The 12,917-nt window shown below is 39.3% G+C and overlaps 1 protein-coding gene across 1 annotated transcript in view; it reads right to left on the reverse strand.

The window, feature by feature from the left end:
* The window catches only part of scube3 (signal peptide, CUB domain, EGF-like 3), a 163,736-nt gene that overhangs the window by 32,207 nt on the left and 118,612 nt on the right, over nucleotides 1-12,917 (reverse strand). Inside the window, exons 7-8 of the mRNA XM_037684755.1 lie at nucleotides 3,712-3,828; nucleotides 2,255-2,377 (exon numbers count right to left, since the gene is read on the reverse strand). Of these exons, the coding sequence (XP_037540683.1) occupies nucleotides 2,255-2,377; nucleotides 3,712-3,828 (240 nt within the window). The remainder of the gene's footprint in view (nucleotides 1-2,254; nucleotides 2,378-3,711; nucleotides 3,829-12,917) is intronic.

Below are 12,917 nucleotides of genomic sequence, written 5' to 3' on the forward strand. Positions count from 1 at the left end.
GTGTGTGTGTGTGTGTGTGTGTGTGTGTGTGTGTGTGTGTGTGTGTGTGCAAACCTGGCAGCTGCTCCCTCAACAGGAGGCAAGTTTTAACACCACCCCCGTCTTGAGACTACAGAGGACCAAACCAGGACAGAGCTGTTCCGTCCTCGACCTCGTGCTCCCAAACAACACAGGGCTGAGCTGTTTGAGGCTCAGCGCCACTGGAAACAAACTGGAATTTACATTCTTAAAAGGAAAGACCACATTTTTTTTTCCCTGTGTCATTGTGGCAAAATAAACTGCACATTGTTTTGGCTCCAGATAATGAAGGAAAGGCATTCCTTTTAAAAACAGACATGAAGGGAGAAGAAAGTGGCTGTGAAGTGCAGCGATAGAGCGAACACTCACACTGATCACACTCAGAGCGCAGAGAGTGATGTGACCCAGAGCAGCCTCTCTAATCTCACTGCATGACACTGATGTGTTCCAGGCTGGGGATCAATTAACCACATCAATACGGAAAAGGAGGAGGAAAAAAAACATGTTCTCCTATTTTCTGCTTAAATAGAGGCAAAACCAGCTTCCATGTTTCAAGTCTTTTTTTCTGCATATGTTCTGGTGGCTTAATTCACCCTAGAATTGAGGTTGTGGTGTTAGAGATGTCGCATCACACACATGTGATCATCTCTTATTATTCCCATGATTATGATTTTGCCTTTGACTGTGTGCGTATACCATATTTTCTGCCATACAAGTCCCACCACTCTAAAAGCCGCATCAGTCCAAATATGTCTAATAAAGTAGAAAAATCCATAGATAAGTCACTTCGCCGTATATGTTGCATCTACTATGTGTCACCGCTGATGCATCGCATTTGTTAAGCGTCACCGCTGACAACCCGGAAACGTGGGCCGGTGTTGTGCCAAAAATCGATGGGCTGCTAAATAGCGGCTGCGGGAGCGTGCACGGGAGGACTTTAACAAGAATTAAACAACACTTAAAAACAATTATTTGTTTGCTCGAAATTATAGTAAAGGTGCGTCTCAGTTGAACTTTTACTTAATAAATGCACCTTGACGGTCAAATCAGTTGCATTTCAAAACCTGATTCGCGGAAGTGCGCAGAGGGACGACTCGCTGTGCATTTCTTCTAAATTTAACAAGATAAACACCTAAAAACATTTATTTATTTGCTCGACTTTATAGTAAAGGTGTGTCTCAGTTGAACTTTTATTTCATAAAAGGACTTTTAACGGTCAAATCGTCTGTATTTCAAAAGTATTCGCTGCCTCGGTGCTACTGGGAATGCACAGACAGAGGAAATCAGGAAGGAGGAACGCTGTGCATTTCTTTGAAATTTAACAATATAAGCACCTAAAACAATTATTTGTTTGCTCAGCATTATAGTAAAAGTGTGTCTCAGTTGAACTTTTACTTAATGAATACACTTTCGCCAGGGTGGTGCGGCGAAATGAAGCTGATTTGACATTTGCTCCAAGCGAGCAGGATGAAGGTGGCAGGCTAAGGCAAGCGGATTGTGTCATTAATATCCACTTTTACCTAATACGTGACACAACGGCACGCCATCCTACTCGAGTGCCATCTAGCAGCTGAAAATGGTAGTGTTCAATATTTTCAGTCAGAATGAATGAAAACGGTCATATCTCAGCCAAAAGTTAGTTTATAAATATGGGAAAAATCCACAAATACGTCGCTTCGGTGTATAAGTCACAGGGCATGCAAACTATGCAAAAAACTGTGACTTCTAGGCTGAAAAATGCGGTATGTGTGTGTCTGTTAGTAAAACATCTCATGCGTTCTCATCCTGAGCATTTCATTGCATTGCTGACTTTGTGTTGATTCTGCATTTGACAAATAAACCAAACCTGCAGTGCGCATCTATTTTATTGAAACTCTTGGAAAGTAGTCAATAGATAAACATCTACTATTTTAATATTTGAAGTTCTCAATTCAAGATGGCTGCAACAGATAACTGACCCAAGCAAACACAAAATGGGTTATAACTTTGGGCAATAAATGTTCAATCAAAGAAGGCTATTTTCATTTGTGCTGGAGCTACTCAGCCTAACTCCTGCTGAGATACACTTTTAACCAAACAAGCTGGAGAGGCGCACTTGGGCTGATGAGAAGACATTTTCTTCCTAATCAATATTAGTGTTTTTTGAAAAACAGCAACAAAAAATGTTTAGTACACATTACTACACATAAAGAATAACTTTTTTTAAGTGGCAAAGTGCAATAAAAAAGCTTCGTACCTTGACAGGTCCTCTCATTGGTTAGCAGCTTGTAGCCCTTCTTGCAGCTGCACTCGAAGCTACCCACTGTGTTCCGGCACACATGATCACACCCCCCATTGTTGAGACGGCACTCGTCAATGTCTGTGAACAGAAAATCCTAATGAGGAGTGGATAATTCAAATCAGTCATCGCAGCTGAAAAGGGGAGAAAATTAAACCAGCAGTACGTTGTTTCTTTTTGCCACTCGGACACAACTGAAGAAAGCTGCGAACACGACCCCAAATTACTTCACCTGTTAGCACGCCGTGGCCTATTTAGGCTCTGCAGAGTATTCTGAGCGAGAATGATTTGCAGTCGGAACGTCTGGCACCTGAAAAGATGTGAACCCTGCGACGCTGTCAGGAGTTACGACAACACGAGTTCACAAAGGTTGTTTAATCAAGTTGGTGGAGATTTATGTGGAAAAAGGTGCACAATGGGAACAATTAGTCTTAAAAATGTTAAATAAACCCCATGGGTTCCCTTACTGGTCCTCAAAGGGACTAAAACCAGTTTGCAGGTGGCTTTAAGGAGCTTCAGCTCTCACACAGCGAAGCCTCGCAGCAGTAAATTCAGAATCATCTGTGCCCATCTTCAGACTCCTCTGCACTGCATGTGCAGACCCTCCAACCCTCCGTCGATAAGGGCCGTGTTCATCTCCGTGTTTTGGTTAATTCTCTGCTTGGCAAGTTTTTCTGCAGCTTTGATTAATTCTGAATCATCACCACAAATGAGGCATTTGCCTCTCGAAGGGGATCTTCATCATCTGGTTGAAATAAATGCAGAAGAAATTAAATTTAAAAATCCCCCCACTTGCTTGATCTCTTGCCCCCCAGAAAATGCCTCGCCTGAAGTAAGCTCCTGTCTTCTTGTGCCAGTGCCACCTGGGTTTGCTTTCCTCTCGTTTCCTCTCAAACCAAACCAGTACGATTCAGGGCGCTCTTATCTGTGCAGTTTGTAAAAACAAGTCACAGAACGCCGGCAGATTTCTGGGCTGGCTCTACTAGAAACAAAGCGTGTCTTTGTGTAGTGTGGTGTCTTTGTTCTGCTAGTCACCCCCTAAATTTCCATATAAAGTTAGGCAAAGTTTTAGCAGACACAACTTGATAAGACTTGCAAAAGTTTGGGATGTTCTGCTTCAGACCGACTGAAAAACTGGTGCATGGGAAAGAAATGCTCAAAAATGTGCTGTGGAGAAGCAGAGAGCAGGGAAATCCTGGAGTTATTAAAGCTGAGAAACAGCAGATCTTGTTCTAAATTGAAATCCAGCTGATTGACTAAGACAAGGAGCTCAAACTGGTAACAGGTTATTAACTATTCAATCATTCCTTTAACTCCAGGTGGAGGGAGGACCCTATGGCAACACGACAAGCAGGAAATTAATTTCACGACAGGTGCAGCATTAAAGCCGCCTGGATAATGATTTTTTTTTTTACCTTTGCACGTCTTGCGGTCTGGTTGCAGAGTAAAGCCGACAGGACAGCTGCAGCGGACGCCTGTCACCGAGTCGTGACACGTGCTGTCGCAGCCACCATTGTTCACCGCACAGGTCTCTGCAGAAAAACAAGGAGTCAGACGGACCCCATAAAACATACAAAGTACATGCTGTCCTGACCTACTTAATGACACCTCATGCATACTGATATCGCTGCAAGAATTAGGAGCCTCACGCTCAGCTACACTGTTAATTCAGTCAAACAGACGGAGAGAAGAGGAACAGCAGACTCATTTGGCATTTAGCTGCAGAAAAGAGGAAATAAAGTTGAATCGGTCATAAAAGCAGTGAAGGAATGAAAGGGATGTGAGCAATAGAAGACTATAATGAAGAAGCATTAAAGTTAACACAGCCAAACAGAGGATTTTACTTTGTTTTTCTATGTGCATGTGGATAAAATGTGTCTGCTTCTCTTTTGAAAAGATGATTTATAACCTTGAAAGTTTTTATACCGCATGTCACTTATCATCCTTTTATTGTAAAGCTGGAGTTTTCACTTTCTGGTTTAGACTAAACCTTCCAGGCGTTTAGGGGAATAAAACAAAATCTGTTTCAGCTACCTGGGCCTTGTTTTCTCTTAAACAAAACTTGAATGACTGAAAAGCAAAAAGTCAAAGCAGGACAGCTGAGGTCTCGCCTCTAGACAGTGAGACATTTCACAGAGACGCCCGTTTCAAACAGCACAGGATAAATTTGCTCTCACATCAGAGACCGCTGTGTGCCTTTCTTGAGCTTTGGAAACCTCACACTCCTTAGGAATCAGGAAAACAGAGGAGGCGATCACTTTAACTTTCATTAAGACAAGCAGTGATCTATACACGTCACAGCATTGTCTCTGATATAAAGCTCATTAAATAGGAGAAACCACAGCTTGATCAGTTTTTCTTTAACTTGTTAAGCTGTTAAAAATGAAGCTGAGTGTGTGTTTTTAATAAAAACACAAGGAACCTGAGGAGCTTAATTATTTTTACTGACATTTAACAAAATACTTGCAGCGGCTATAATCCAACTTTCTACAACTTGTTCTGTCAAATAAAAATGAAAAAATCTACATCCAAACCTACACCCTGAGCTTTTACATATCACATTATAATAAAAACAATAACTTATTAAAAACAAGTTACACACTACCTGGTGTTATTAAAGTAAACGGGAACAATCCTCCAATTGGAAAAGTGATTAATGTGTTTTATCAAGTAAATGAATGAACTCACAATAATGCGGTGTGTTGCTATTCTTCATACAAATACTGTATGCAGGAACAAATAATGTAGCTGTTGAATGGAAATTAGTCTGTTTCAAAAAGTCCAAATTTTCAGTAGAAGGGGAAAACTAAAATGTTGCAACGAAAGAATGGAGTTATGAACAGTTCAACACATTAAACCTGTAAGAATAGAAGATTTTCACACACTGCACGTGAAAAGAAAAAGGTAGCCAGCCTTGTCTGGTCATCTTTGAAGTGATGTTCTGTCAAATAGTTATCACTAGTTAGTATTTTTTTATTTTATTGTTCAGTTGAGAAAACAACAACAAACTAAAAACAATGCCATGCAAAAAAGGTATGTCATTTTTGAGAAAGAAAAAACACAATATAAATATTTGTCTAGTCATTTGCCTAGCCTGGACAAAGACCCTTTGCTACACACTCTGTGCTCAATGACTGATGTCATGGCTGATAAAGTACTAACTATTGTCAACTATATGACAGAACATCACTTCAAAAACAACAAGACTATCCGTTTAGCAGTGTATCTTACTAAGTGAGGTACATTTTAAAAGTCTCAATTTTAATAGATCCAATGCATAGTTGGTGTATGACATAAAAAATAAAAAAAAACAGCCAGAACATGGATGGTCTTTGCATGGTCATGGTAAAATGTATTAAGAATGCAATGTGCTTCCCAGTATGTGTGATAAAGCAAGCAAGGTTATGATGGTTTGCAATCATGGTGGCAGTGTATCATGGTCCTAGACAGAGGACTATGATGTGGGGCTTGTGAGCAATGAGGGGGCTTGGTCATTGAGATAATTAAGTTAGCCCTCCTGTGCTGGTCTAGACCACAACTATGACTGTGATATAAAGTCACAGGAACAAGCGAAGTCGTGATACTCATGTGCCTCCATGATGTAATCTTTTAGCACATAGTTACATTACAGGCTTTGAGAGAGTCATGTCAGGACAGTGCAAATAGAGTGGTGAGGATAAAAAAAGATAACACATGGACACAGACAACAGTAAAAAAATGACTTTGAGAGCATCAAGTGTTAGAGCGAAGTAGATTTTTTAAATTTGTCACAATCCTAATGCTGGTGGTGGAAAGAGTTGAGGGCCCCGGTTTGTTGAAGGCCTTAGGAGCATAAAGGTTCGACCAGGGCTTAATTTGTAAACCAATCAATGCCAGAACGCAAATAGCAGGCGGGCTGGCAGGGGAGGGGGGCTCGGGAGTTGGGCACTCTGGAGGTCTCCCCCAGAAAATTTTAAAGTAGTTTCAATTTCCTGCATTTTGGTGTATTTTAATGAGTTGTTAAACATTTACATTTACCTACATTTGTAAAGACTCCGCTTCTGTCAATTATCCTCCCCACACCCTCCCCATTACTTGATGGTTCCAAGTCCGACACTGTCCCTGCTCGTTGTTGTCTGACTCCACATGTGAAACCCCCTCCGTCTGTTCCATAGCTGCCTGTGGGCTCATGCCCGCATACGACTGATTGATTAGCTCGTTCAACACTCAGCCCCACCACTTTTTTAGGGACGGAGATATTTTTTAAGGGTAGACGCGGAAATGCTTACTTGAAGAGGCAGATCATATGAGATATTAAGAAGCTCATAAGTGGCTGTTGTGTTTAAAATTAGTGTTTATGTAATTATTTTCAGTTTATTTTTTCATTCAGCCTTTATTTATACAGGTTAGTTCCCATAGAGCCTCAAGGACTCGTTTACAAGAGAGACCTGTTAACGTGAGTTTACGTATCAAGTATAAGTTTTATTTATTCAAGGCAGTCATATTTGTTGATAACTTTATTATTAGTAAGTCTGAGAGCTACCGGATCCAAGCAAACAGTTACCGGAACGCACCCTGTCAAAATCTGGGAGTCCCCGGATCCAGTTCCGGCAGGATCCGGCTCAAATTAAAGCACAGGGTTTGACTCTTCGTTGATGACAAAGGGTTATGGGGTCCAATAAGCCCAGGTTTAGGTACTTTGGATCTACTCGTAGTGTTTGGCGTGTTTGAGCTTTGTGAAGCTCAGCGCAGTGTATCATGGCCAAACGCTTCATATCTGTTCTAAAAACATTTTTACAGAAACCTTGATTTTTTTTTTTTTTTTTTTTTTTGCTTTTAAAGATGCAAGAAGATGACTTTCTCCTTGAAATTCTTCCAAAGCATTTTCTGTATATTTTTATTGTACTGTCGTGACCTTAACTTCCTTAGCCTGTAGATTTGGAGTTGTGAGGCCTGTGAGTTCAACAGTTTCTCCAAGCTTGGTGCATTTTGACCTGGGAGTGAACTTGCTGTGGTGCCCACTTGAAAAGATGCAAAGACTAAGACTTAAAACTTTTGATTTTAATTTCCTTAAAAGTTCTTACAGCTTTAATAAACTTCAACAATTATTTCTGAACAGTTTATAGTATTTATTTTGTTCTTGGCGTTGTGTTAACACACTTTTGAATACTCCAAACCACAGACTGGCAACCCCCACCCCCCACCCCGCTGTTATAAGGGGAATTTGGAATAAGGAATTACCTTTTATACATGTTGCTGCTCGTACACCCCCTCACCCCCAACAAGAAGCAGTTTTAAAACATTCAGCATGACTCTCACTGCAGTCATTATCTTGGGGAGATAACAAGTGAATCATCTTCAATTAAGGGTTCGTGATCTTGACTGGAATCTTTTTGTTAATGGAGTGTGGATATGAAAATCTGGCAAATTTTTGGTTTTCTTGGCATTTATTAGCAAGAAAAACCCTTGAAGCGAAGCTTGGCGATATTTAAAAAGTAAATTAAACTACACCAACGAGAACATAGTTTTCAAAGCCGTATTATGTTTGCAGCAACAGATCATTTTAAATTATGCTCATAGTCTGGTCAGTGATGAAATTAGGCATTAAAGACAAATGCAGGAAACAGTGACGTTCATTTTTCTTCTCATGATGTGATTTAACTGCCGAATGATGCACTCTGCTGTTCACACCATAACCAAAGCCTTGAAGTTTAGGGGTTAGAAAGCAGAAAATTGTGAAGTCCTTTTAAACAAACAAGAAAAAAAAAATGTTTTGGTGGTTTTGACACTATCATTCATCCTGCATCAGTTTTTGGCATAAACTTTAGGAAGCATTTAGAGCCTCAAAGCAATAATTCAAGTTGATTGAAGTGGCACGTTGAAAAAAAAAGGTTTAAACAGTTTCTATCCTGTTGTCGATAGATCTTTGAACCTGAGTTTGAAGAAAAAAAAAGTTGAATTGTGATCAAACTGATGAGCTAAACATGCGTTTCAATGCAGCCAAGATCAAAGTATTGCCACGATCTAAAAACCCCAGTCTCAAAAATGTCAAGTAAACATTTCATAAATCTTTACTCTATACAGATTTTGATCTTTGTTCATTTCAAACCACAAATAATTCAGCAGCAGGTAGCTGTAGCCCTTCTGGTGCGCCCTGGGGCACTACTAGAGGGAATAGAATAAAACTGAAATAACTGTGTAATAGAAAACTAATAGTGGTGTAAAGGTTTTATTAACAGCGCTTACATGAATTATTACAAAAATTCTGACAGCGAATGACACTCCAGTCTTAAGCCAGACTTGGGAGCACTGTTGGTTCCAGTAATTGCAAAGTGTGAGCAGGAGCAGTTGGCGCACGAGACGATGAGATGGTGTTGGGACATGCCTCTCAAGCTCTTAGTCAGGCAGCTGTCTCATCAAATCGTAATGATCATGTGTTAAAAGAGAAACGTAACATTTCAGACATTAAGGTTTTGTAAAGACAGGGGGGAGACACACAGTCTGGCGTGTTTTCGTTTGTGTATTCTGGATGCACACCAGCCACAGCTACAAAAGTTGGGACATGCAATTACAGCAAAAGAGGGCCCACTTCTGCAAATATACAGTATGACGCGCGGGGGTGTTGGTTTAAAGCTCATCCTCTGTAGTATGTGTTTCATGAAGAGACATTCAGAAAGAAAGAAAGAACTATATGTTGTCATCATACAATGATGAAATTAGTTCAGAACTCACCAGTAAGCTCAGAGCAGAGACTCACTGAGAATAAATCGCCTTGTTAAGAGATTTATTTCTTTAAATTTTGATAAAACATTGGACTTTTTTGAACAAGCAGCAAACACGGTGCTCCAGTAAATTTACTCAGACTGAATAAAGTTTATCAGACAGCCTATCTGATGCTCTGAGGTGAGTCCTTTTTCAAAAGCATGAACACCCACAGCAGAAACATTAAAAAGGTCTGGTGTTTCTGGTAGGAAACACCGAGCAAATTCAGGAGACAAACCTGTTACAGGGATGTGCAACATATGTCTTTTTATGTTTCTATTTCCGAACAAAAAGCAAAGAAACTAGGACAGCAAATCTTGAAATAGGTCAGACTGTTTTAGTGTGTTGCATGTGAGGAACTAAGTGTTCATGCGCAAACAGTTGCAACAAATAGTAACTTAAACCCCTCATGCGCTCCTTCTGCTCCTCTGAGACCGAGTCTCCTCCTTGTTTCTTACATGTTATAATTAAATCGTAAATCTCTTTGATGTATCAAGGTTTGATACGTCTTCACAGATTTACGAGGTCATTTTCGAAAGTATCTTTGCTGCTTTTATGAAAACACATCTCGCCGTGAAAATTGGGTTTAAATGCATTAGTGATATAAACGAGTTTCAAAACTCTCCCCTCCACCATCCTGTTTATGCTCATTTTTTTCTGCAAATGTAGTGAATCAAATCACTTTTGGCCTTGAAACTGAAAAAAAATTTCATTAAACTGATTGTTTCCCAGCAGTTTTGGACACAAGATTACACGTGTAAAAAAGAGAAATAAGTACATGCTTGCAAGGTTCTGTGATTTATCTCTTGCATAAAGCTAAGCTGAATCATTGGCTCTCTCTCTGCAGCTAATAGTCTGTGATGATGGAGTTTAGGAACACCAAGGTGGAGTGTTTGAAATAGTTCAAGCTTAATTTCACTCATCTCAGTCATATCAAAACACAAATAAAGCAAAAGTCTTTGGTCTGACTCTTGGAAGCCATTAGTTACATTGAAGATGCTTTTTCACTTCCAGGAAATCCAGTTTGTTTTTGTACCAAATGTGTCCTCAAACCATAGATCAATCAGTGCACCAGTGAACTGTAACCACGAGTAACTTAAGTTAAAATACTGACAGTCAATGCCACAATATGTAAAGCCTTACACATTTTAAATTTAAAAACCACGGATTCTAATTCAAGGTGGTGCACAGGTTTCACTTGTCCAAAGACAAGTTGTCCAAGATCAAAGCCAACCTGGACCCCGCATGTAATCATTGTAAACAAACTCAAGCTACACTCCTGCATACATTCTGGACCTGTCCCAAACTGCGGATCTTTTGGCAATCTATTATTGACACCTTCTCTGTGGTATGTGGAAAAACTGTACACCCATCACCGTTCATCTCACTGTTCGGGGTGGTCCCTGTGGATACGTCCTTCAGCAAGTATGAGAAGGATGTGATTGCTTTTGTCTCTCTTTTGGCCAGGAGATTTGTTTTGTGCTACTGGAAGATCCAACACCCCCCAGCATTACACTAGATAAGAGAAGTGATGTATCATATTCATATGGAAAAATTCATAAGGTTCTGTCAAGAGGTTTTGGGACATGTGTCATCCATTTGTATCATATGTTCAAAATATGTCAATGCCTGTTTAACAAGTTCATGTCTGTGCGGCTGATCCTATGCGGCAGAGGATTATGTTATTTTGTTGCATGTTTTCTTTTCGTATGTGTGTGTGTATGTTCTATTAAAAAATTTAAAAATTCAATAAAAATACTTAGATTTTTTTTAAAAAGCTCTGGATTCTCACCTGCCGCCAAGGGCGATAATGTTTTTACCTCGTCTCTGTGCGAGTTCATTTGTCTTTAGCATTAGCAAATTATCTCAAGAACCAGGGGACAAGTTTTAATGAAGTTATCAGAGGGTAATGACTGGATGTACGTCTAAAGCTGATTTACCTTTTAGATTCACCACAATTCAAGATGGCTGCCACACCACAACTAATCCTTAGTAAGCACAGAAATAGCTATAACTCAGCCACATTTACAGATGTTGAGCTAAAATTTGAAGTGGTAATAGCTGAGAATCATTCCTTATTATTTATTTTTTTAATAACAGTAACAGCCTCCTCAGTGATTGCCTCAAAATAGTTAAAAAAAAAAGACATCAATTGTTTTGTTTTTTTCTTTTATAATTCAAATAGCTAAGCGGGGGTGAAATACAAAATGAATTTAATAAGTCTAATCATTTTACTCTTGCAGCTGGTCTTGGTGGAACTTGTTAAGCATTTGTGACAAACTATTTTTTGCTTTTTGAGCAAACAATGTAACATACTTGTGCATTGAGTATTTATCTGGATATGAAGTTTAAATGATGAATGTCTTCAATGTACTAACCAACAAAACATCTGGAATATAAAAGGTTTTGGTGAGTTGCCAAAATAAATCTTGCAGGATAAAACCTGCACCATTTGGCTCTTAATGTCATAGTTAAAAGTAAAAAGAGGATTTCAAAAAACAACTGAAATCAAATGCATCTGTGAAAATGACTGAAGGGGCAGCTTGTGATAAACGGACCCTCTCTGCGTGACGTATCGAAGGTAGCCTGGTTATATAACGCCCTCCTGCAGGTTGCAGGCTCCTTGTTTGCAGCTGTGTTTGGAAAAGGTGTGGTTTGACACAGGCTGTTATTGAAAGGGCATTCACAGAAGGAAGAGGAAGGTGGTGGGGGAGCTAAAGGTCAGAGGTCAGAAGGATGATGCCCCCCTGAGGGAGGGGCTTGTTCAGAGTCTGCTCACTTAGCTTCCTCTATTCCCCGAAACCCGCAGACCCCCAGAGAGAGGAGCCAGATGAACACATATTTACCATTAGGGAACAGCTGTGGGGCTGCCTGGGACTGGACACTCCTCTCCCCTGCATGCACACACACACATACACACACAGACACACACGGGGGCACACATTGTAAAAACACCTTTTATGTTCACCGTGCACTACAACTGCACAGTGGTCATGTGAGATAACAGAATATTCACCTCACTCACATCTACTTTCTGTGGGAGTAAGCAAACATACTTTCTTTTTCTTTTTTTTACTACTTCTGCACACTTTGTTCTATTTGACCCAGTCATGTATCAAATTGTTCAGCTCAATTGGGAACAGTGTGGAATAACTTTTGGTTTCTGTAATTTTTATTGTTTTCAAAATATGTAATTTTATTTAAAATACCCCTATAGTACATGTAAAAATACAGATTTTTTTCAGTTCCTTTAAAAACATTGTTATGTTTGAAATATGCTTCAGCAGACATGCTCTGTTTAAGTCTCAAACTGCTTTAGCTTGTAGCTGCCTTTCTGCCATTTGCAGTTTTTAGCTGTGATTTTACTGCTTTTAGCCTTTAGCAACTGTTTTGCTAATATTAGCCACTGTTTTGCTGCTTTGACCTTTAGGCACGTTTTAACAATTTTTCCTCATTGTGTTGATTTTAATTTTAGCATTAAATTATAATGTATTGCTGGCTTTACCTACAGCTTTACTAATTTTAGCTTTTAGTTTCTGCATTGCTGCTTTTAGCTTCTAGCTACTTTTCTGCCTTTTGTAGTTTTTAGCTTGTCTGCTGCTACTATTAACTTAAACTTGTGTTCAACCTTTTTGATTTGATCCTTTTAGTTTCCATTCTACTTTTTATATTACCCATTTTTTTGTTTACTCTTCATCAATGTAATAATACTCAATACATCAGAAGCTTTGTTTTTACATAATTTGCATACTAGTAATATAAGTTAGTATATATAATATTTGCTTAGTAATATAAAGTTGAAGCAAGATGACATTACACCATTTAAATTATTAAAAAAAACATTTGAACTTTGTCCAAATAGAAAGCTCTGCCACCCATC

Source organism: Nematolebias whitei, chromosome 11 (genome assembly GCF_014905685.2).
Source record: "Nematolebias whitei isolate Nwh7 chromosome 11, NemWhi1, whole genome shotgun sequence".
Taxonomy (NCBI): Eukaryota; Metazoa; Chordata; class Actinopteri; order Cyprinodontiformes; family Rivulidae; genus Nematolebias; species Nematolebias whitei.